The following is a 21,357-nucleotide window of genomic DNA, read 5'->3' as shown; positions in this document are numbered from 1 at the left end:
AACAGAAAATGATGAATATGAGATAGGAATGCGCTTGAACAGGAACATAGCGAAACACCTGAATGCAGCATCAGTAAAAACTCTAGTCCATGTTTAAAGATAAACAGAGCTGCTCTGAGCAATAAGGTTTTCCTTGTGACTAAATAACCACCTCTCATTTGACTTTTTAACCGCAAATCTTTCGCACTGACCCGATTACGAAGTAAACGGTCAATAAAACTTGTTTTGAAGCTCATTATGTTTGCTCTATATCGTATAATAAATTCTATGATGTGAGAGATGTATAATCTCAACCTCAGACATCATACCCGCTCTCATGAGTATGTCACACAAAAATAGAAACACTCCAGTACTTGTAGGTTCGAAGTCGTCATCTGATACGACGGGATTTCCAGGAGACGGGAGCGTCACGTTTTCGAACGTCTCGCTGTGCGTAAAGTGACGGTGAGCGCTCATGAGGCTCGTATAAACGCTGGGTTTTCCAAATGATGTCAAGTTCGCCCTATAGACGTATTCATTTTCTTAAACGAACGAACGATGGTTGCTGTTTCCGTAACGACATCAAGGCCACATTTCCATGCTGAACAAAACAAACTGATTGGTTGCTTTACGTGCCATTTAGACGCCCTATTGGGTGATCCTTGGCAAATAAAAGCTGCTATGGATTCCAGACCTTCCTTCTACCTTCAGCGTTCTGCCTGAAGCTCTGGCTACGCAAGACTAGTTAAGAAAGAACAGAAAAGACAGAAAACATCTAGACCTCTAGATTCAACGCATGTCGATATTAGAAATGTGCCCAACTCTACATTACGCCTACCTACGTCCCTCGTCGTATACTTGAACTGGCTCTGACATTATGACACAATAACACCTGCCTGTTTTTGTCTCCTTAATTGAATGTAAATGTAACGGATTTCAGCCTGTCTGTACACGGCTGGGTTGGGTTGGGGTTCGATTCCCACCTCCGCCTTGTGTGTGTGGAGTTTGCATGTTCTCCCCGTGCCTCGGGGGTTTCCTCCGGGTACTCCGGTTTCCTCCCCCGGTCCAAAGACATGCATGGTAGGTTGATTGGCATCTCTGGAAAATTGTCCGTAGTGTGTGATTGCGTGAGTGAATGAGAGTGTGTGTGTGTGTGTGCCCTGCGATGGTTTGGCACTCCGTCCAGGGTGTATCCTGCCTTGATGCCCGATGACGCCTGAGATAGGCACAGGCTCCCCGTGACCCGAGGTAGTTCGGATAAGCGGTAGAAAATGAATGAATGAATGAATGAATGAATGTACACGGCTGTGGTTTTGGGAGATGGGTTGAAACCGGAGAAATTTAGGAACCTGCACAGACACAGGGATAAATAGAACATGTGCACGGATGGTAATCCTAGCTCCGAATCTGTTTGTTGCTACTTGCTTACAGAAGTAAACAGAAGTACAATCCCACCTGTTCACGAATTCACCGTACAGCCATCAAATATTAAGTGGACCTGTTAGTTCCTGGGTTGGTAGACATCAGTGGCAGCAAATATGCATGAGGACCAAGCTTCTGGGTTACTCGAGGAAAAAGGAGAAGGAACACAGCCGTACCGAGGGTGAACTCGGCACGTGGCGGCCATTTTGTACTGGAAGTGGATTGTGGTGCCTGGAGAGCAACGTGACGTGAGGGCAAATAAACGATGGACGAATAGCGAGGACAGTAAGTAAACTGAAGAACAGATCATGCAAGAGATAAAATGAGCATAAAACGGAGCGACAGAAAAGGAGAAGAGTGAAGCTAGAGCTCTCCAGTGGACTATCGATTGATCCATCAGCTACAGCTTTTTTTTAATAAGCTGGACCTCTTCTCTCGCTACACTCTGAGCATATACTGAACAGATGTCAACACTCCTCCTTACGTCGGTGTCTTTTCGAAGATATAACATCAGAAGACAGCGGCAGGTGGGTTTGGACATATAGACTCACCGGCCATTTTAATAGGAACACATGAATAATACACCTAAATAATTATGCACTTATCCGATCAGCTGATCAGTAAACTCCGTGCACGAGTACGCTGCATAAAATCATGCAGAAGCAGATCAAGGGCTTTGGGTTAATGTTCACAATGTGGGGAAAGAAAGGTCATTAACCATGTTGTCAGATGAGAGAAGTCAAAGCAGAACAGCCAGACTGGTTAGGCTTGGCAGGAAGGCTATGAGAACTCAGAGAACACTGAGTATCACTGCGGAGAACAGAAAAGCACCTCAGAACAAACTTGAGGAAGAGGAGTTACGGCAACAAAAGACGACATGGGGTTCCACTAGGGTAGCAAAGGGGCGGAAAGTTTCAGGTAAATTTCTGGTAAATGTCCGGAAACTTTCCACGGGAACTTGATCTGGGGAATTTTGGAAATATTCCAAATTGGAAATTTTACGGGAATTTAATGAAAATTTAAGGGAATTTATGGGAATTTAGAGGAATTATTTGGAAAATAAGGAAATTTCTATAAACTATATCATATGCAAACATTTTGTTTAGTCATAACACTCCTAATTTACTGCTTATTAAGAGTTAGTAAGGTAGTTATTACGTTTAGGTATTGGGTACAATTAAGAATGTAGAATAAGGTAATGCAGAATAAGGCATTAATATGTGCTTAATAAGTACTAATAAATAGCCAATATTCTAATTTAATATTCATGCTAATAAGCAACTAGTTAAATGACCCTAAAATAAAGTGTTACTGTGCATGTTATGGAAGAATGCACGTACATGCAGGGGGTTTGGCCTCAATGGCCCTCCAGTAAGCAGTGTGCTGTGTGCAAGTGACCGAGGAACGCAGGGTACAAATTCAACTTAAATTGCATTAAATCTTGTTGTTTTAAACAAAATTATGCTGCAAGATTTTTTTAACTACATTTAAGTTCCTTGTTATAGGCAACTCTATTTCCCAGTTTATTCCCATATATTCCCCTTAATTCCCATATATTCCCGTTAATTCCCATATAGTCCCCTTAATTCCCATATACTGTATTCCCGTTAATTCCCATATATTCCCCTTAATTCCCATATATTCCCCTTAATTCCCAAATATTCCCCTTAATTCCCAAATATTCCCCTTAATTCCCATATATTCCCCTTAATTCCCATATAGTCCCCTTAATTCCCATATATTCCCATATATTCCCGTTAATTCCCAAATAGTCCCCTTAATTCCCATATATTCCCGTTAATTCCCATATATTCCCGTTAATTCCCATATATTCCCCTTAATTCCCATATATCTTCCCCTTAATTCCCATGGAAAGTTTCCAGCCTTGGATTCCTGGAATATTGCAACCCTAGGTTCCACTAGTCAGCCAGGAACAGGAACCTGATCCTGGATAGGAGCGATTAGGGAAAAAGCGATTTGGGAACTTGATAATGGTCACAGAGATGGTATAACAGTGCAGTTAAAGCCACTGTGTGTCTAAAACTACACAAAAAGCAGTGTAAAACTTTTCTCCAAGTGCCCCCCCCCCCCCCCCCCCCCACCCCTCCTCTTCCACTTTGGTTCCTCTTGTGAAGGTTAAAGTAGGACATTTGTGTAACCTACAACTCCCTCAGGGCTCCTATAACACCTTCGTGCCACTCGGCCAAGGATCCAGACCGCCTCTGAGCCTCTCATCACCAAAAACACCCTCTCACTCTCACTCTGGATACATTCTGGCCTATTCCTGGCCTCGTTCTCTGACGCATATGCTGGGGTTTCACAAAATATCACTTCAAGTATCCCAGTAGAGGCAAATTCTGCCTTTACGTTTGATTTTAACAAGCTCTGACAGAGGAGTTTAAAGGATAAACCGAGTAAAATAAACATGCTAGATTTGTCAATATCATGGCGCCATCAAGACACATAATACAAATATGCAGGCAGTTCTGGAATTATTTAGTTTCATTGAATTTGATTTGTATTGCACTTTAAACAATGCACATTGTCTCAAAGCAGCTTTACAGAACAGAACATTTTTCTGTACATTTATTTGATTTTCATATTTATCCCTAATGACCCAGCCTGAGGCAACTATGGCAAGAAAAAAAAACCCTTAGATGGTCAGAGGAAGAAACCTTGAGAGGAACCAGACTCAAAAGATGTTTTAAATCAAAGATGGTTTGCTCAAGATGGGTAGAAATGTTATGAAATATGTCTTTATAATCAGAGAAACCTAACTTTTAATCTGAATTTAATTAGTCATTTTATGCAAAGGAAATAAACCGAGACTGCTTTCACATTTGGCCCAAACACTCGAGTAGAACGACACCGTATCTGTTCGGGGTTAGTCTTGGCTTTATAGGGGAAGTTGGATTAGTTCCATCAGGTCTAGCGCCGCCCCTCTGTACTTTTGTCTCTGCAGTGAGATCTATTTTTCAGATCGGCAGATTCGCTGCATGACCCGAAAAGCACTGAGGTTTGAAAACAGCCTTCACAAGTGATCAAATGCCCCAGACTCTATATTTAAAACATGCTAAGCCATCTACTACTGTGTGCGCCACTATATCACTATATCGATATTCTCCTTCTACCTCTTCTGAGTGTACAACTCTTTTTTCGGACTTTCCATTCAAGGTTTTTAATTTGCATAAAACAGTATGGAAAGAACAACGCTCGTCTCTTTAACAAGTGCGTCCGATTCCTAGAGAAGGTGCTAATGTTGAGTTCCGATGTATCGCATAGATCAGGTGGTTTCAAATGTACCTTAAGAGGTCGGTCGAATAAAGTTAGAAACGGTGTTGTGGACGATATCTGAACTGAAAAAAGTAAAACATAATGGAGTCGAATTAAAAAAAAAAAAAAAACAAGCGAGTCTCTACACTCCATTAGGGGGCAAAATAAAGCAATGTTATAAATGTGCTAAAATTATACAATTTTAAAAAATAAGTTGGGGGCACGGTGGCTTAGTGGTTAGCACGTTTGCCTCACACCTCCAGGGTTGGGGGTTCGATTCCCGCCTCCGCCTTGTGTGTGTGGAGTTTGCATGTTCTCCCCGTGCCTTGGGGGTTTCCTCCGGGTACTCCGGTTTCCTCCCCCGGTCCAAAGACATGCATGGTAGGTTGATTGGCATCTCTGGAAAATTGTCCGTAGTGTGTGAGTGAATGAGAGTGTGTGTGTGTGCCCTGCGATGGGTTGGCACTCCGTCCAGGGTGTATCCTGCCTCGATGCCCGATGACGCCTGAGATAGGCACAGGCTCCCTGTAACTCGAGGTAGTTCGGATAAACGGTAGAAAATGAGTGAGTGAGAGAGTGAGTGAGTAATAAAATAAGTCACAAAAATTTAATCGCAATTAAGTTACTTTCAGAACCAGCTTGCAATGCTAAAATAAATATATAAGAACTAAGTGAATACTTTTTCTTATAATGAACTGCAGCGAGTTTTGATACACGATTCATTGATTCGTTGATACATGATTCGTTGATCAATTTCAGATCATATGTTTCAGATAATAAACAGGATCAAGAGGAGTTAAGATGTTAGCGCTCTGCTAAACCTTTGGTCTAAGTGTAAAGTGGCTCGTTTGCATAAATGAGTTTGACGGGTGGTGTCCGTGTTCGATGGGGTCAGAAAAAGGTAACTGTACTCCTCTGTTTCAGCCAGGCTCCTGTCAGGACACATCAGCTTCTAAGTGGCTGGAATGCTAACTGCTTTCATCCTTGCATCTTTCTTTAAAACAGACTTAAGTGCAGCCCTTTTCTTGCCCTGACGTACCTCCGAGACGTAGTTGCTTGTTAAAAGCGATCCAACCGCACGATCCGTTCAAGACCGGTCGATGCTCTTCATAGCGATGTCGACGACCTGTTGCATAAGCTGTTCTGCGATTTATTTATAGACTTATAATCCAATTCATTTCTGTACACGACTCGTAAAATGGTGCGCTCGGTTTAACCGGCCGTATATATTCCCACGCTGAATGCGCTTAACACCTCCACGATCATTATAAATACATCTAAATCCATAGCGATACATATGACCGTGGGTTACGTAAAAAGAAGTTCGACTTCGCGTGTTACGTGTGCGTTGAAACTCCACCAGCATGTTAACTGGTGAATCAGACATGCATTCTTTTGAAATGTGGACAATGTTGTGAGAGGTTAATTGTCATTAATTGATCTGTGAGATGGTGTAATCCCATCAAACACGTCGCCCAACAGGGCGCCCGGGGTAGCGTTTCTATTCCTGCACCACTAACCGCTTCATCGTTAAAAAATAACCACCCACCTTTTGGCTCTCGATGAATAAGCTCCCTTCGGTGGAGTCTCAGAGCATCGTGACAGCAAACCGCCTCCACACACACACACACACACACACACACACACGCTGCCTAGCACCCTGTCAGAGCTAGATCTGCACACAATCCTCCAGCATCATGCTGATAGTTTATGCAGCTTATTAAACAAGCAGGAAATCTCATGAGTCACGTTTGCTAAGAATCAGGTCTACTTGGAAATTATATCTGGAAACAATAACAATAATGACTAGAATGTACATTTCTTGAAGAAAATGTGAATGGTGCTTGCACGTGGCAAATCCCGGAGGGTAGTCGAGACAAGCATGTGACGTCATCTGAATACTCTTGAGGAAGTTCCCCTCATTGTTCTGAGTGTTTTGATATGTCACATGTCCATGTTGTAAAAAGTTTTTTGATTTTGCATATTTTGGGGGCGGGGCTGCGGGACAACCGAAAGGCCAGTTGGTACACCAATTTAAAAGTTTGTTCAGAGTATCACCCTAAAGGAGCTGGCCGAGTTTGGTGTAGATAGTTCAAAAGCTTGCCGAGTTATAAACCTCCAAAGTATATAATGGGAGTCTATGGGGAAAAAAGGCCATTTTGAGACCCGGTACCAGAAGTACCGGAACTCGGATCGCTTAGAAAAGTAATAGCACACCTCTACTCAATGAGCCGGTCGATTTGACACCTCATTCATAGGTCTAGGACAAAAGCTGCGGGGCAAGATACCGAAGTTTTGTCCGGCACAATAGTAATAATGTTGCTTTGCAAGCACCATTAATAATTGAAACAATTTGTGTAGGAAAGGTTTTTGTCCCTAAAACAGGTCAGTTCTAAGATGGCTGCCTTTGGTACCGTTTGAAATGTAAAAACCATCCCAGATATATGATTTCTCATCTCTCACTCTGACCACCCCAAACTGCTCGAGCTGAACCAGATAAAAACATTAATATTAGAAAACTGACATCATGATGCACTGTTCTGAGTACGATCAGGTGTCAGGATTAATAGCTTCATTGTTAATCATCAGAGCAGTCGAATGAATAACGATTCGACTGCTGTGTACTGATTGCTTCTTTTCCCTTTTTCTTCTCGCGAACACCGTCGCGCAGTGAGAGGAAAAAGATTGAACTGAATTTCACCACAAAAATGCTAGCGCGGTAGATCTGTAAAACGAGCCCGTTAATCCTCTTTAGATGTGCGTGAAGCAACAGTATGAAAGCAGGAGAGGGAAAATAAATAAATAAATAGCTAGTCCCACCCACTTGCATTCTATTGGCTGGTGAATTCACAAATCAACGTTTTTGCGTTTGTTCTCGTTTAGAGTGAAATTTTCTCCTGAGGTCACAGTTTGGACAGTAAACCTTGTCCTCTGCCTTAGCAGATAATGTGAGACGTAGCATGTTATGTATTATGACATCGTAAGGATGTCTTTTTTTCCCCACAGCAAAATATTTCCCCATATTGTCTCAGCGTACCTTCTGTAGATGCATGTTTTTGGTAAGTTGTTCTTCCAGCATGTTCTGCAGCTTCTTATTCATCTCCCGCAGGTTCTCGTCTCCGGGCTTGACCAGATCCCGGAGCACCGAACTCAAACCGCCTCTCTCTCCTTGGTGAGCAGCGTGAGACGTGGCTCCTCCTCCATCTGCGAGACGGGAAAAGATGGAAAGGTGTCAAATGATGTGGTCATTTATTACACAATAAGGTCCTGCCAAAAAAATTTATAAAATCAGAACCTCAATATCATGACACAGAGTTTACCTTAAAACTAAGCTGTTTATCTCAAGTATTGTGATGCATTTTTGCTTCATGTGTATCTCCTCTCTTAAGACTATCACAAGCAAAGCAAAGCATTAGATCTTTCATAAGCCCATGTTAGAATGATCATCGGTCCATCAAGGACATTTATCAAAGATACGTGCCATTAGAAAAATGAACGGCAAATACGCTCTCGCACGCTTTTCGGTAAGACTCGTTAAAGCCATTAGGCTCTGCAGATGTGACATGTGGGAACTATTTAATAAGCGAGAGTGCTTCAGACGTGTTTACACTGGATGAGTCGCCTGGAAACTTCTGAAAGATTGTAGAACTTTCAGTGTTAATGTCGGTTAAAGGAAAAAAAAAAAAGCAGCACCACGATGAGTCTACAGTAGAAAGCTTGCCGGTATCACAAACATTTTTGCTGCGGTATAAACAAAATGCAGTAATGGGGAGAAAAAGTAAGCAAGGCGAGTATTTTCAAATGCAGCAAACTTTGGGAAACCTTACATGGTAAAACTATTAGAGCTGGATATTAAATAAATCAAACAAAGCTCAAAGCCATATTTGGATCAATTGGATGACTCGGTTGGAAAGCTGTTCGTTTGAGAGGGATGTGTTGCTCAAGCAGCAAATCAAGAAGGGTTTTGATTCTTCGTATACATGCGAAATATCTAAAAAAAAAAAACACTAGAGACATCAGATCTAACTACCGGAAAATGAACGGATATCATCCGTCTTTGCTTCGCTCGTCCACCTGCGCTCGTGAGAGGGATGTAAAACCGTGCTTACGATGCAAACTCTAAAATAAACCCAATTAATTCTGATGCACAAATTGCTTTCTTAATGTGCATCATTTTGCAGAGAGCAGCAATCAAAAATAAACAAGACTAAAGAAGATCCTGCGAGTGATTCCTCCAGCAGGCCCATTAATATACATAGTCCATTAGTCTCTGATATGAGAACTGTGGGAGAGTCGGGAAAGTGCGACCTGCTATTCTGTTCGACTCTGGACGGTTAAGACGGTATCGGGCCGCTGAGATACGTGACGACTGGGCGTCTATTACGGAGAAAGGAAGAGGACTGGAAATGCTTCGGTTTTAAATTCAAATTGAATCAACTTTGTGTGGAAAAGTTTCAGAGCAGGAAATTTAAGTTTGGTAAAAGACTTTGCAAATCAACAAAGTAAACCAGCAAGACCAAAGGAAATGGAGAATAGTGACGGGCAGGAAGGAGATGATGGATAGAGTGAGGTCGTGCGTTTAACCAGGACGGTGCAGATACTTCATGAGCACTGACAGATCCTCCAGTGGAGTTTTACCGGAGAGCGAGACAGCGAGTCGAGCTCTAGAGCGTCTGCCATGCGTGTCAAGGACAAAAGTTATCAGTTCGATCGAGTGCGTCCATCTCCGATATCACTCCACCCGAGAGAGTGGGGAATTTCAAGGTCGGTTAACATCTCCCGAGGCAAACAAACTCCTAATCAAATGAATATCTGTCACGTTGCTTAAGGCTGGTCACATCTGGATATATTTTTAAGCATGATCGAAGTGTTTCAGTCATGGGATTATTCTGTTCCAGTTGACGTATTCGGAGCCGTGTTTCTGGATTTACTGCAGAAGGCAAACAGCAATTTGACCAATCAGTATAAAAGAGAAGCAATGATAACGCTGATGGAGTCAGTTTCCTATTTAATGTGCAAAATGGCTTATGTGAAAAGCAAAAGTGGTCATGAAATCGTTACTAATTGCTAATGCGGCGTATACTCGAGTCGTGCTGGATCTCTTGTTGTGCTGCTTCTCTATGAGACACAGCACTAAAAAGCCACAAATGCATTGCTTCCTGTGGGCAATTTTTCAATCTCATGCCCATTTGAGTGCTGTTTCGGTGCTGAAATGGATATAATTCGACACAGATGTGTATCGGACTTGCATGGAAGCTCGAGGATATATCGGTACTCTCTTGCCACGGTGAATTTGAATTAAGGCAGCAGTAGTTGTAGTAGTAAGAGAAAGTCATTGTTATTCGAAACATTAACCTCAATGTGGAAAAGCTTTTGCCTTTAATTATGTGGAAGCTACATGTTGGAAGTTACATTTAATAACTGTTTTTTTAATCACACTCCCTCCCCAATGTTAATCAATGAAGCCTTTTTTTTAGTTCCCCAAGCTTCAGATTTGACCAAACAGTCCAACCATCATGAGTAAAAACCACCCAGTCCAACCATCATGAGTAAAATCCACCCAGTCCAACCATCATGAGTAAAAACCACCCAGTCCCACCAGCATGAGTAAAAACCACCTGCTCCCACCATCATGAGTAAAAACCACCTGCTCCCACCAACATGAGTAAAAACCACCTGCTCCAACCATCATGAGTAAAAACCACCTGCTCCCACCATCATGAGTAAAAACCACCCAGTCCCACCATCATGAGTAAAAACCACCCAGTCCAACCATCATGAGTAAAAACCACCCAGTCCAACCATCATGAGTAAAAACCACCCAGTCCCACCATCATGAGTAAAAACCACCCAGTCCAACCACCATGAGTAAAAACCACCTGCTCCCACCATCATGAGTAAAAACCACCCAGTCCCACCATCATGAGTAAAAACCACCCAGTCCCACCATCATGAGTAAAAACCACCCAGTCCAACCATCATGAGTAAAAACCACCTGCTCCAACCATAATGAGTAAAAACCACCCAGTCCCACCATCATGAGTAAAAACCACCCAGTCCCACCATCATGAGTAAAAACCACCCAGTCCAACCATCATGAGTAAAAACCACCTGCTCCAACCATCATGAGTAAAAACCACCCAGTCCCACCATCATGAGTAAAAACCACCCAGTCCCACCATCATGAGTAAAAACCACCCAGTCCCACCATCATGAGTAAAAACCACCCAGTCCCACCATCATGAGTAAAAACCACCCAGTCCCACCATCATGAGTAAAAACCACCTGCTCCAACCATCAAGAGTAAAAACCACTCAGTCCAACCATCATGAGTAAAAACCACCCAGTCCAACCATCATGAGTAAAAACCACCCAGTCCAACCATCATGAGTAAAAACCACCCAGTCCAACCATCATGAGTAAAAACCACCTGCTCCAACCATCAAGAGTAAAATCCACCCAGTCCAACCATCATGAGTAAAAACCACCCAGTCCAACCATCATGAGTAAAAACCACCTGCTCCCACCATCATGAGTAAAAACCACCTGCTCCAACCATCATGAGTAAAAACCACCTGCTCCAACCATCATGAGTAAAAACCACCTGCTCCAACCATCATGAGTAAAAACCACTCAGTCCCACCATCATGAGTAAAAACCACCCAGTCCAAACATCATGAGTAAAAACCACCCAGTCCAACCATCATGAGTAAAAACCACCCAGTCCAACCATCATGAGTAAAAACCACCCAGTCCAACCATCATGAGTAAAAACCACCCAGTCCAACCATCATGAGTAAAATCCACCCAGTCCAACCATCATGAGTAAAAACCACCCAGTCCAACCATCATGAGTAAAAACCACCTGCTCCCACCATCATGAGTAAAAACCACCTGCTCCAACCATCATGAGTAAAAACCACCTGCTCCAACCATCATGAGTAAAAACCACCTGCTCCAACCATCATGAGTAAAAACCACTCAGTCCCACCATCATGAGTAAAAACCACCCAGTCCAAACATCATGAGTAAAAACCACCTGCTCCAACCATCATGAGTAAAAACCACCCAGTCCAACCATCATGAGTAAAAACCACCTGCTCCCACCATCATGAGTAAAAACCACCTGCTCCAACCATCATGAGTAAAAACCACCCAGTCCCACCATCATGAGTAAAAAACACTCAGTCCCACCATCATGAGTAAAAACCACCCAGTCCCACCATAATGAGTAAAAACCACCCAGTCCAACCATCATGAGTAAAAACCACCCAGTCCAACCATCATGAGTAAAAACCACCCAGTCCAACCATCATGAGTAAAAACCACCTGCTCCAACCATCGTGAGTAAAAACCACCCAGTCCCACCATCATGAGTAAAAAACACTCAGTCCCACCATCATGAGTAAAAACCACCCAGTCCCACCATAATGAGTAAAAACCACCCAGTCCCACCATCATGAGTAAAAACCACCCAGTCCAACCATCATGAGTAAAAACCACCTGCTCCAACCATCATGAGTAAAAACCACCCAGTCCCACCACCATGAGTAAAAACCACCCAGTCCCACCATCATGAGTAAAAACCACCCAGTCCCACAATCATGAGTAAAAACCACCCAGTCCCACCATCATGAGTAAACACCACCCAATCCCACCATAATGAGTAAAAACCACCCAGTCCAACCATCATGAGTAAAAACCACCTGCTCCAACCACCATGAGTAAAAACTACCCAGTCCAAATATCATGAGTAAAAACCACCCAGTCCAAGCAACATGAGTAAAAACCACCCAGTCCAAGCAACATGAGTAAAAACCACCCAGTCCCACCATCATGAGTAAAAACCACCTGCTCCAACCATCATGAGTAAAAACCACCCAGTCCCACCATCATGAGTAAAAAACACAGTCCCACCATCATGAGTAAAAACCACCCAGTCCCACCACCATGAGTAAAAACCACCCAGTCCAACCATCATGAGTAAAAACCACCCAGTCCAAGCAACATGAGTAAAAACCACCCAGTCCCACCATCATGAGTAAAAACCACCCAGTCCCACCATCATGAGTAAAAACCACCTGCTCCCACCATCATGAGTAAAAACCACCTGCTCCCACCATCATGAGTAAAAACCACCCAGTCCCACCATCATGAGTAAAAACCACCCAGTCCAACCATCATGAGTAAAAACCACCTGCTCCAACCATCATGAGTAAAAACCACCCAGTCCAACCATCATGAGTAAAAACCACCCAGTCCAACCATCATGAGTAAAAACCACCCAGTCCAACCATCATGAGTAAAAACCACCCAGTCCCACCATCATGAGTAAAAACCACCCAGTCCCACCATCATGAAAGTAAAAACTGCCACACACTCCTTTCCACACGAAAGTAAAACCCACCTAATCCTGTGTATGAGGGTAAAAACGGCCCCTGAATCTAAAAACCATGCACTCCCATCCACATGAATAAAAACTGCCCACTCCTGCCCTCACAAAAAATAAAAAACACTCACTCCCCTCTACATGTGAGTAAAAAGCGCCCACTCCTATCCACGAAAGAATAAAAAGTTTACTGTTCTCATACACACTTCTACTACACAAGATTTTTTCACTCAAGTACAAAAGGTGACCGACGCCAAGCGATCCTCTGTTCGCTCTCACATTCCAGCACGAGAAGTGATTTCTTCACTGTTAGGGCGCAAAATATCTGAAGAGCGTGGACACAGCTTCATAAAATCTAAGTATAGAAAACACAGCATCAGGGATTTTATAAATATCCTAGAAGATGAAAATGAGAAACTCACATGCCAGGTTTTGTTGTGATTTATTACGATTTTAAGGAGCTCTATTTGTTCAGTCTCAGTTGTTTTTTTATTGAATCTGGGTATGTAACAACTTCATGATGATTTCCTGGACTGAAGACAGTCAGTTTTAATAAAGTTGTTGTTGCTGTGTCTGCACTTGCAGTACATGCTTTATTGTATCGAAAAGACATCAATAAAACCCAGAAGTGCGGAAACGTTGGCAAATATTTTATTTCCTGTCTCGGGTACCCAAAAAAAACAATTTCTTACCAATAGCTAAGAATACTCATGTATACTTTTGAATTAAAGTTGAAGCTGAACGAACAGATATATTCTGTTCAGGCCACACCACATTGAATACTGTACGTCGAACTCTGATTACGAGGCCAGAAATATCCTTCAACCTGTAACCGTGGAAACGATTGCTAGCCTGTGTTAACGACTGCATTGATGGGAAATTGCCAGAGCTGCCTGTAACTAGTATTTCTTCCATATTGATCAGCAACATTAATTCTAATTTGCTGCGGCATGAAGGGAGAGCTCTATTGAGATGCTTTGATGAATCCACAAAGCAGATTTACAGAGAGGACTCCTTGGTCTAATGGGTGGAAAATGCTGCTGGGATGGTTTTCAGAACATGGAGCAGAGCCAGGATCACATCAGCCTGATGCCCGGGAGAGAGCGTTAACCGGAGAAGTCTGATGAAGCCGGAGACGCTTAGGTCACCACGGGGTTCTCGGTTAGCCGTGAAGGGCATCCCTGGCCACAAAGTTGACCAGAGAACAGTAGAGGAAAAAAAGAGCGTTAATAATCTCCAAATACAAACTTCACAAAGCAAACAATAAAACAGGGTCCAAAAGTGGCTTGGGGCTTAAAACCTAAAATCTCCTCAGGTCAGATTATTTTCTGATTTGGAGTACCACTGTAAAAAAAAAAAAAAAAAGTGCTCCAGAAGCTTTATTCGGACACCTGTGAAGGTTTTCCAGCAGGATGTGACTCCTGACTCACTGGGGCACCTGCTGCCTCCACACTAACTGCACCCCGGCAGCCAGCTCCCACTGGAGCGAGACGGGTTAAATGGAAAAAAGGAGTGGGAGAGAAGCAGGCTCTTTTATCTCAGCAACAAGGTTCCTGCCTGCTCGCTGCTATGTGTCATCTGCTGTCATGGACCTGAAACATAGTGTGATGAATTACATGATCTGCTCTTTCCCTCTGGAGTAACTCTCTGATTATAGCCCTGTATCAAACACCACTTTGTAGCAAGAAAGCCTAGATTCGGATCTCTTTTTTCCTCACCAAACCCTAAGTTGGAAGCCTATTGGAATGAGTTTGCGCTTCTCTTTCTGCTTTAAGGTAAGATCAGAACAAGATGATGAAGTGATTTGAAGCAACTTCGTGAGATACGTGATAAGATCGGTACCGATACTTCGTGCACCGATAAATGTCCACGACAGGACACGCAGTGGGTGGGGTGGAGGACCTGCAGACTGCAGCAAGGCTCGTGTTCGCCTGAGAGCTTCGTCTGACTCCTCCTGCAAGGAAGAGCACTTAGAGAGAAAGTGCTTGTCTCTCACACACATACACACACAGTCTCTGAACCTTAATGCGAGATTAGCTCTGACCCTTTTGTCCCACACATTTGCAGACACAGCCATCTTAAATTACGCAGCTTTTTTTTCCACAAACTAAAAATCGATGTGCTACAAATCTGCATTCTGATTACTGTAAACTGAAAAATGTGGTGCGAAATGAAGCATGTACCAGAGACCGAATTCCCAATACCTGAAGATATAAGCACATCAAGTTCAGACATATTGATTATCTTTGCTAAGTAAGAATTGATTATTGCTGCTCTGAATAACTGCTGATTGAATCTCTCTCTTATCCCGTGTGCTTTTGCAACACTATTTCAATTCCAAAAGCTTTCTCCAGTAACAGCTCTGACTTCACATCCATCATCAAATGCGATATTCGCCTGCCGAATAAATCGCATTACGGACGTTAAACAAAAGCCGTGCTTAAACTATGTCTCGGCAATGAGTTATGATTATGGGAAGTGTTTGTGATGATGCTAAAAGAACCGAATATCTTCTAGCTCCATATAGGACAGCAAACCTACGCCATGAGTCAGAGCTCATACAGGCCTGGATCGCAGGACATGTTCTGATGTGAAAGAAACCCGAGTTGAACTGAAACACACAAACCCCGCATGCCTACAATGTTCTGCATTAATGTTTGGCTCTGTTTCTTCTTAAGATCGGTATTACAAATGGATTAGAAGCATGGATGAATTTGCTGATGTCTGAAAGGAAAGTGGGATTAGTGCCTTCCCTGTTTTATGTGAAACATGCCTTTAACATTTAAAGCACTGAATCATCGTTAAAGGGAAAACCTCTAGCTGGTATTTTGGGTCATATTTTCCATGTCGGCAGTCCCGAGGGGCAACGACTCTGAGATTGGGCTGTCGTTTGTATCCCACTGATATTCCATTTACAATTATGTATGAAAGAAAAAATACCCCCCAGTTTTTCCTTCATAATAACACGTAGAAACGATTAAATATCTTTAACGTTTTTCAGGAGTCATCCATCATTGTTTTGTTTTTTTTTATGGTAAAATTTTGTCAATGTTGTTATTCATTTAAGAACAGAATGCAGCACCTGTTCAAATTACCTAATGTCTCCATGGCAACGCGATCGAAGAATCGTCCATGTTCGACAACACAAAGCTTCAAAATGATAATTGCCGATTTCAGACTTCCACCTTTGATCGTAGACCTGATCTCGATCGCGGGCTTCGCCAGAACAGGGCTGCTTGATCCTGACAATCGAAAGGAGAAACTGTAGCTGTTCGAAAAGGTTCGGACCTTTTCTCTCTGTCGGAGGCTCTGATGCAGACAGAAGAGCAGCACACACTTTCCCTGTGCTGCATTATTGAGGCTGAGTGTTGGGTTCACTCAGGCGTGTCTGCAAGCTGAATCATTTACATCGCTACGCATGTCAGCCCTTATCCCGTGTGATGGCGTCTTCGGCTTCTGCGGACCCCGCCTCTCTTTTCTTTCCTATGGCATTTCCTTCCTTGCTCTCCGTTGGGTTCCTTATGTCCACACCCTGTATCTCATGTGCTGGTACAGGACGTTTTCACAAGTCTTGTTGCACCGGAACAACAAGCTGCCATCTGGAGAATTCCTTTGCAGTAACAACAGTGAAGTAGCGAGAAATTCCGTTCTAAATAAAATCACTGTATGATCCGTATAGTTATATCGATAAGTTTGATGCGCTAATGCGTCTTGGGCGGATGCCAGACTTCGGTACGAGTGGTGATGGCATGACGGTGACATTTAAATCATTCACTGTACAATGCACCATGTATTAATAGCACTGCTTTCATGAGTGCGTCAGTGAACGTTTTGCACTAATATGCTCTTAATCGAGAAACAGACATCTTATAAAACCTTTGCTTTCCTCCTCCTACACTTCACCGGCTGTCATCTTGATAATCCCGAGCTTAGAGCGCAAAAACCTTGACTTTCATCAGAAATGGGGAAAAATACAAGAGTCTGTTTGTATAATTTTGTTTCTGAATAAAGCAGCTATGAAAATATCTTACAAACTAAGTGATGTGTTCGTTTGTTGGTTTGGGTGGTTCAACATAGTGGAATCGTAAAAAGATGACGGATTATGACCCTCGTTACAGAGCGGTTCCAGACAGAATTAGCTGTGAATTAGCAGAATTAGCTGCGAAAAGAAAATATTTCGAAAGTCGAAATTCCTGTAATACATCGTTTGTTATACAGAAGTGATTTTTTTTTCTTTCAGAATTATGATTAGTAATTAAGTCGAGCCAGAAATTTGCTGCCGACCTCCAACAGAACAGATTAACTCTGTATTGAATACGAAGCTTATTGGAGTGATCCAGTCCGTGGTCGAATCCTGAGCCAGTCAAAACAAATGAAGTTTACAAAAGTAAACACTGGGCCAAAGCCCTTGAGTGGTGCGGAGAACAAAATCGTTTACCAAGTCTTCTTTTGATCTTAAGATCAACGGCAAGATGTAACAGACAAAATAAAACATTGTGTGTGGATAAGGAGGAAAAAAGTTTAGTTCAAACACACACACACACACACACACACACACACACACACACACACACACACACACACACACACACACACACACACATATATACAGTACACACACACGCCCTTAAAAAGTGCCGACTGTTCAAACGCCTAACCCACAGCTCAGGTAAGTGAAGACCAAGAAAAACACTATGCAGTAGTCCTGAAACCTCAAAGGATCAGAGACCTTCAAATTTTATAACACAATATTTACAATTAGAAGACACTGGCCTTAATGAAAGCTAGTCTGGCATTAAATGTTAAATCAGTCAGTCATGAAATTAAAACAGGAGGAAAGCACATGGGGAGGGGAGGAGGAAGTCACATCATCTTCCCTCTCTACTGCGGACACAAAAGTAACCCATTTTCCAGCAAGCTAATGGAGACAGGGCGCCTGAAGTAATGACTATAATCTCCACGATCTGGAAAAGGTTCTTATAGGGCAAAGGGTCAGAGCATACATCATCCGAGAGAGAGAGAGAGAGAGGGAGAGAGAGAATTGAATCTACATGGAAAATGAATATTGATAGTCTTCACCCAATCACAAACATTAACGGTCCAAGAACGTCAATCAGGTCCATGTGGTAGGACTCAAAGAACTTTCTTGTAATCTTTCCCTGTAACTGTGTGCTGATGTAACTGTACTTATTTGTTTCCATTTATTTACTCATGTTATTGTTTATTTATGTGTACGAGGTATTCAAGCTTCAAGCTAGTTGTTGGGAAAACAGAACGGCTTTAGTGATTATCTAATTAAAGATAACTCGGGTAGTACTGAACATCCTCACACTGTGTAAGAGTAAAGAGAACAATTCAAACTCTGAATGAAGGTTAATACTGCTACTCTGGTTACTACTAGATGACTACTAATGAAGGTTAATACTACTACTCTGGTTACTACTAGATGACTACTAATGAAGGTTAATACTGCTACTCTGGTTACTACTAGATGACTACTAATGAAGGTTAATACTACTACTCTGGTTACTACTAGATGACTACTAATGAAGGTTAATACTGCTACTCTGGTTACTACTAGATGACTACTAATGAAGGTTAATACTGCTACTGGTTACTACTATGGAACTGAAAGTGTTTTGTGTAAGACATATGATTTGTGTAACAGGCAAGAGTTTAAAAGTTGGAAAACAAAAAGGGATAACGCAAACCCAATGGGTCCCAATGTGCTGCCCGATCTGTTGGATTTGCCCAGAAAAACAGGCAGTTCCTAACTGACAGGTTTGGAGGATGATGTGGTGTACAGCTACTTCGAGGTCCAGCGTGTTGTGCGTTCTGACATGCTTTTCTACTCAGCTACTGTAACTCAAATGAGTCAAATTCTCCTCTGACCTCTCATCAACACGGTGTTTCCACCTGTAGAAGTGCTGCTCGTTGGTTGGTTTTGTTGTTGTTCGGGAGGGCAAGGGTTCAAATCTCAGCACTGCCAAGCTGCCACTGTTGGGCCCTTAGGCAAGGCCCTTATCCCTCCCTGTTCCAGAGGCACTATATCATGGCTGACACTGTGCTCTGACCTCAGACTTCACTGTGCTGTAATGTATAGGTGACAAATAAACGATTCTGTGTAGACCTGCAAGTCTGGAACTCCCTCTGATGCTTGGTGTGTATTGTGTTGTTCTGCTGCCAAATAATTATCTGATCCATAAAAGCGTCCGATATGTGAAATAGAACAAGGCGGTGATTTCTGTTCTTTTTCTGGTTGTTGAACCGACATGAAACCATCGCTGACGTTTTGTTGTTTGTCTGTTTGTATTTAAAGCTACGTCAAACAAAATCGTACCACCCTTGACCTGATATCCGAAAGGAAGCGCGACTAACCGTTCCGACGCAACCGTTCGATGCCAGCCGTTCGCCATGACTACATCTCAAACACTTTTTAAACAGGTTCCTCTTAGTCGATCATGTGTATAAAACAATCCCTATGCCTGCATCTGCTCGCTGAAAAGCTACTGCTCCGGTGTGGCTTCGGCTCCTGAACGGTTTGAAGTGAGGACACGCTGCTTTTAAAGAGCTACCTTTTGCGTGCAGTGCAGCCTGGACTCCGTGACTAGAGCCCAAGCAATATTATTGAGCTTGAGTGCCTACTCATGCACAAGCAAGTCACACCGTCGAGAACAGACTCCACTGATGAATTATGTCTCTCTGCCCGGTTCCGGATCGAAAACTGAGTCGTTTCGTGTCACGGGGAGTTTCGAGTCGTTGCTTTTGGGAAAGTTTGGCAAAAATTCCCCTGAATGCAGATGTGCGTCGGGAGGATTGCTAGATAAATATGGGAAAAAATCATCATCTTCATTCTGAGTGAGTAAACTGAGGTTCATGAAATACTCCATAGCTTGTTAAAGAGGTGTCTGATAAGATTTCACCGTTTTGTTGTTCAGTCGTAAGCGGTTTTATGATTCCGTTGTTGCGACATGTAATTAGATTAGATGTCAATCTATTTTTGGAACTACTGTGTACTTAGTTTCATCCTTTTTTTTTCTCCATTCTTTTGTAAAAGGAATGAAAGTTCATTATCACGACACATACTGTGGGCCGTAAGTAATTCCTCAAGCGCCACGATACGACAGGTGCGGAATAAAAACTCTTCAGAACACGGTGTGGGGGGGAGGGGTGTATGGCGATGACGTAGACGTACATCGTGTAACGAAGTGTCCGGAGCAATTTTCCAGACTTCCGTGTCCTTTTGTAGGTTTCTGACCCTGGAACAAATCCCGAGTTTACGACTTAAATGAGTCGTTCTTATGGGAATTGTAGTAATTAAATGTTAACGTGTTTCCGGATTGGACTGTAGGCTTGTCGTGTAATTGTGTATGAAGCGAGGCCGAATGCAAATCAGGCGAGACGTCTCGACGGGCCTCTACGCTAACAGGACATCAATCTCTCTATGAATCCGTCAACCTACCTGTGCGAATACTTCGGAAGCACCGTCTTCGTTTTTTTTTTTTCCCTCCTTCTGACAGCCGTTAATGCTGATTATTTTCAATCAGCCACTGATTTAGTACATTAACTCACCAGCACACACTTAATCAGAGCATCTGCACCCTCTCAGTACGATGGTTTTCTAATCAGCACAGAAGTGACCGAAAAAAAAAAAAAAAAGGCAGAAACGGAAAGGAGCGAACGCCACATTCATCCTTGAAGTCGATTTTCATTACAGTAATGTTCATTTAGCCGGGAAGAAAGGGCATCAAGGCAGACAGATAACACACAGGACATGGGCTGATGCTAATCTGAGCAAAGTGCAAAGACGCTACAGGGGGATCTTTAACCACGGAGCACTGTTCAGGTCAAAGTGAGTCAGTTTACAGTTTTTGCTTCAAATGGAGTCATTTGCTCTCCAACAAGAAACTTTCAAAAAACTTTAAATACTTGGTCGTCTGTCTCTCATTCACTGTCTCTCACTCCCTGTCTGTCTGTCTCTCTCTCCCACTGTCTGTCTGTCTCTCTCTCACTCACTGTGTGTCTATCTCACTGTCTGTCTGTCTCTCTCCCACTGTCTGTCTGTCTGTCTCTCTCTCCCACTGTCTGTCTGTCTCTCTCCCACTGTCTGTCTGTCTGTCTCTCTCTCCCACTGTCTGTCTGTCTGTCTGTCTCTCTCTCCCACTGTCTGTCTGTCTGTCTCTCCCACTGTCTGTCTGTCTGTCTCTCTCCCACTGTCTGTCTGTCTGTCTCTCCCACTGTCTGTCTGTCTGTCTCTCTCTCCCACTGTCTGTCTGTCTCTCTCTCCCACTGTC

The 21,357-nt window shown here is 42.9% G+C and overlaps 1 protein-coding gene across 4 annotated transcripts in view; it reads right to left on the bottom strand.

Annotated features, from left to right (window-relative positions):
• Nucleotides 1–21,357, bottom strand: part of gripap1 (GRIP1 associated protein 1) — a 64,317-nt gene that overhangs the window by 3,149 nt on the left and 39,811 nt on the right. For all 4 annotated transcript variants that reach the window (XM_060880871.1, XM_060880872.1, XM_060880874.1 and 1 more), the window contains one exon: nucleotides 7,712–7,878. In XM_060880871.1, coding sequence (XP_060736854.1) covers nucleotides 7,712–7,878 — 167 coding nt within the window. The remainder of the gene's footprint in view (nucleotides 1–7,711; nucleotides 7,879–21,357) is intronic.

The sequence above is a fragment of the Tachysurus vachellii genome, chromosome 11 (assembly GCF_030014155.1).
Source record: "Tachysurus vachellii isolate PV-2020 chromosome 11, HZAU_Pvac_v1, whole genome shotgun sequence".
Classification (NCBI taxonomy): Eukaryota; Metazoa; Chordata; class Actinopteri; order Siluriformes; family Bagridae; genus Tachysurus; species Tachysurus vachellii.
This window is presented reverse-complemented; position numbering and strand designations above follow the sequence as displayed.